Source organism: Lactuca sativa, chromosome 4 (assembly GCF_002870075.4).
Source record: "Lactuca sativa cultivar Salinas chromosome 4, Lsat_Salinas_v11, whole genome shotgun sequence".
Classification (NCBI taxonomy): domain Eukaryota; kingdom Viridiplantae; phylum Streptophyta; class Magnoliopsida; order Asterales; family Asteraceae; genus Lactuca; species Lactuca sativa.
Genome location: NC_056626.2, coordinates 311,002,199 through 311,006,013, shown reverse-complemented (window position 1 = coordinate 311,006,013; position 3,815 = coordinate 311,002,199). Strand labels below are relative to the sequence as shown.

The window sequence follows — 3,815 nt, the reverse complement described above, 5'->3', positions numbered from 1 at the left end:
TAGATCTAAAAGCGAAAATTGTAGATTTAAAGTTGAAATTGTAGATCTGAAACCAACCGGAGCTTGTGGATCTGGCGACGACGGCTTGTCGGTGATTGGATGCGTCGGAAGTACATAAATAGTCGGAAGTACATAAGTAGTGGTTGGTTGCAACCGGTGGTAATGTGTGTTTTTGTGTTAGTAATGTTTGGTGGGAGATATTTTCTTTTTTCGGTATACATATGAGATAAGAGAGAAGATAATCAAATGAAATTTGTAGTGTGAAAATCTGATATAATAAAAATTGAAAATGGGTTTTATTTTTGTGTTATTTATAATTATTCATGGTACTTTTTTATTTTGCTATTGATAGAAAGAAATGTTATTTTTGTGTTATTTATAATTAATCATGGTACTTTTTTATTTTGCTATCGATAGACAGAAATGTTATTTTTATAAGTTTTGTAAACATTAATAAAAATGGTTCTAAAATAGTTTTTAATCTTTAATGATTCTTACTTTTATATATATATATATATATATATATATATATATATATATATATATATATATATATATATATATATATATATATATATATATATATATATATAAAAGAAGAAATGTTCAAAGATAATTCCTAAGAAAGGAAAAAGCAATAAACAAATGGACTATATAAATGCACAATATTGACATTTTTAGCAAAATTAACATGTTTAAAACCCAAATGGTGATTGTGATTGATCGATCATTACACTGTGGGACTATACATGAAAACAAAGGCAATAAATAAATGAACAAAATTGATGTTTTATGAAAAATGGCACGTTTATTTTTCTTAGAATATTCACAAAGCTTTAGTGCCACATTTTCCATTGGCCAGGAGTAAGGCTAGTCGTGGCATCTTAGATTATACTACCAGAAAATTATCTTATATAAAGACCAAGGGAGCTAAGGTTGAGTTATCAAATAATACGCTTGTCATCGAATGGCTCTTCAACTTTTCTCCCAAACTTTCTTTTCAGTATACAAAGCAAAGCAAAAGCACCCACAAATTATTTTAAAGCCAAATAGCAGATCTTATCCTTCAATAAAGTGTGCGGACAAGAACAATTGTTCATATGAGAATATTCCCTTACCCGTTTACCAACCAACTATTTGGACTCATAACTTTATCGAGGCCTTAGATGTCAATTTCCCGGTAATTCGTTTATGCATTTTTATTTTCATCGTAAGGTTAGGACAATAAAAATAGTGGGAATATATGTCAACCTGATGTTTAATCATTTTATGAACTTTTGATGAATGTACACAGATGAACTCCAGAGAGGAGGTGATCAAGGAGCTAGAGAAGAAAGGAATGGAATTGAATTTTGATTACGAAACTGGTGGTTTGAGTATCTTGCAATTGCTTGAACAAATAGATGATATCGAAAGGTTGGGCCTTGACTATCGGTTTCAAAATGATATAAGGAGAGCACTTAATATTATAGCATCAATAAAAGAAAATAACACTGAACATGAAGAAAAAGAAGGTAGTCTTCATGAGGCATCTCTTCGATTCAGGCTTCTTAGGAAACATGGTTATAATGTGTCTCAAGGTGCTTCTATGTTTTCCTGAATAAACATCATGCTTTTCTTTAATATGAAAATTAACTTATTCTCTATATATTTCAATTCTCATGATTAGCATTCAATTTCAATTGAACACAGATTTTCTTTTAAGATTCAAGGATGGTCATGGTGGCTTCATGCGGTCTCTAGAGACAGATGTCAGGGGATTGTTAAGTCTATATGAAGCGTCATATCTTTCTTTTGAGTGGGAAAGAGATTTGCACGAGGCCAAGTTATTTGCAACGAAACATTTGATGAAACTTAAGTGTCAAGAAAATGAAGCTCGTGAAGACATAAATCATGCATTGGAACTCCCTTCTTATCGTAGGATGCTTAGATTACAAGCAAGGTGGTACATCGGTGCATACAGTAAGCGAAAAGATGCAAATATGCATGTGTTGGAGCTTGCAACATTTGATTACAACATGGTTCAATTGGAATTCAAGAAAGAACTTCAAGAAGTATCAAGGTATACATAACTCGCCTTTTATCACTTCTCGACAATCAAATTAACTGATAATATATAAATATGTAGTGACTGACCTTTCTCTCTATATATCAAACAGGTGGTGGAAAAATATAGGCCTAGCAAGCAAGTTAAGCTTCGTTAGGGATCGACTCGTGGAATGCTTCTTTTGGTCAGTTGGAGTGGTATTCGAGCCTCAATATAATTCTTGCCGAGTAGAGCTTACAAAAGTTTGTACGTTAATTACTGTCATTGATGACATCTACGATGTTTATGGTTCTCTTGATGAACTCGTGATGTTCACAGATGCTGTCAAGAGGTATACAACTTTGAAGCGCGAATTTGATATCTCATGTCTTGTTTAATATCCATATGTAGCTAACTTGTATTTTTCATGGGGAAATGGTGATCATGTAACTTTAGGTGGGACATTAATGCAGTGAAACATATGCCCGAGTATTTACAACTATGCTTTCGAACTCTATACAACACTATTAATGAAATAGGTTCTTACACCTCGATTGCACAAGGCCAAGACATCATACCAGCCTTAGTGAAAGTGGTTAGTATCACCATAAGGAATTCAAACTTCAATTCCTTAACGAACTACTAAGAGATTGACATCTTTTTATTGTTGGATTGACAGTGGGGAGATTTACTTGAATCATTTTTGTTGGAAGCAAAGTGGACTGATAACAAATACATTCCAACACTTCAAGAATATATGGATAATGCATGGCGATCTGTCTCGGGAGTGGTTATACTTACTCATGGTTACTTTTTAATAAATCAAGAATTCAAGGAAGATGTAGTTGAGAACATGGAGAAATATAACGATCTTTTGAAATGGTCATCAATTGTTTTTAGACTTTGCAATGATTTGGGTACTTCATCGGTATGTTTTATTTTTCAACGAATTCATAAACCTTGAACTTATTGTTCTTTTTTTTCTTTCTTTTTTTTTCTAATTTTTGTATTTCTTTTGGCATATATATATAGGATGAGATAGCTAGAGGGAAAACTGCAAATGCAATATCATGTTACATGCAAGAGAGTGGTGCGTGTGAGAAAGTTGCCCGTAAATATATAAAAACTTTAATCGACCAAGCATGGAGGGAAATGATCAAAGCCCGAGTGGCTTGTTCTCAAGAGTTAACAGATCCTTTCATTGATATGGCCATTAATCTCGCTCGAATTTCACATTGTGTATACCAATACGGAGATGGGCATGGAGCTCCCGATGCTCGAGCCAAAGAGCGAGTCTTATCTGTGATTCTTGACCCCATTCCAATTAAGGATAATTAGGAGTTTTCTGCAAAAATAGAGTTTTTTTTTTTAATTTTATTTATTTATTATTATTTTTTACTACAAAAGTGGTGCTGTTTTGATAACCTTATGTACAAACGGGGTTATTTCAACAATTAGGGCATGTTGGCCCACATATTTTGTTTGCTTGTTTATAAGTTGCATAAATGGTCCTGATTTGTTAGGGATTCCACCCTTATCTTATATAACAACTTATAATTTTTTTTTATACTATTGTTTTTTTAAATAATTCTCATATCATCAATATATTTAAGCAGAATTCCGTATATACCCTTGCTAAACATCTAAATATCATATTTGCACGACCTAAACTCTAAATATCGTATTTACATTTCTTAATCTTTTTTAATATCAAATATACCCAAATCTATTTTTTTTATAACTTTTATTGATTTATAATTCGTTTTCATAATCTTAAATCATTATACTT

At 32.0% G+C, this 3,815-nt stretch overlaps 1 protein-coding gene across 1 annotated transcript; it reads left to right on the top strand.

Moving 5' to 3' along the window:
• Positions 1-841: 841 nt before the first annotated feature.
• LOC111881302 ((E)-beta-ocimene synthase, chloroplastic) lies at positions 842-3,593 on the top strand. Its single transcript, XM_023877718.3, has 7 exons — positions 842-1,180; positions 1,295-1,580; positions 1,693-2,062; positions 2,160-2,378; positions 2,483-2,621; positions 2,706-2,954; positions 3,059-3,593. The coding sequence occupies exons 1-7, from the start codon at positions 968-970 to the stop codon at positions 3,362-3,364; spliced, it is 1,782 nt and encodes a 593-aa protein (XP_023733486.1). The 5' UTR covers positions 842-967; the 3' UTR covers positions 3,365-3,593.
• The last annotated feature ends 222 nt before the right edge of the window (positions 3,594-3,815 follow it).

Coding starts and splice junctions, on each gene's coding strand:
- LOC111881302 (XM_023877718.3), top strand. CDS start 968: ATGGCTCTTCAACTTTTCTCCCAAACTTTCTTTTCAGTATACAAAGCA. Junction 1,581..1,692: donor TGGTTATAATGTGTCTCAAG/GTGCTTCTATGT, acceptor AATTGAACACAG/ATTTTCTTTTAAGATTCAAG. Junction 2,379..2,482: donor TTCACAGATGCTGTCAAGAG/GTATACAACTTT, acceptor ATGTAACTTTAG/GTGGGACATTAATGCAGTGA.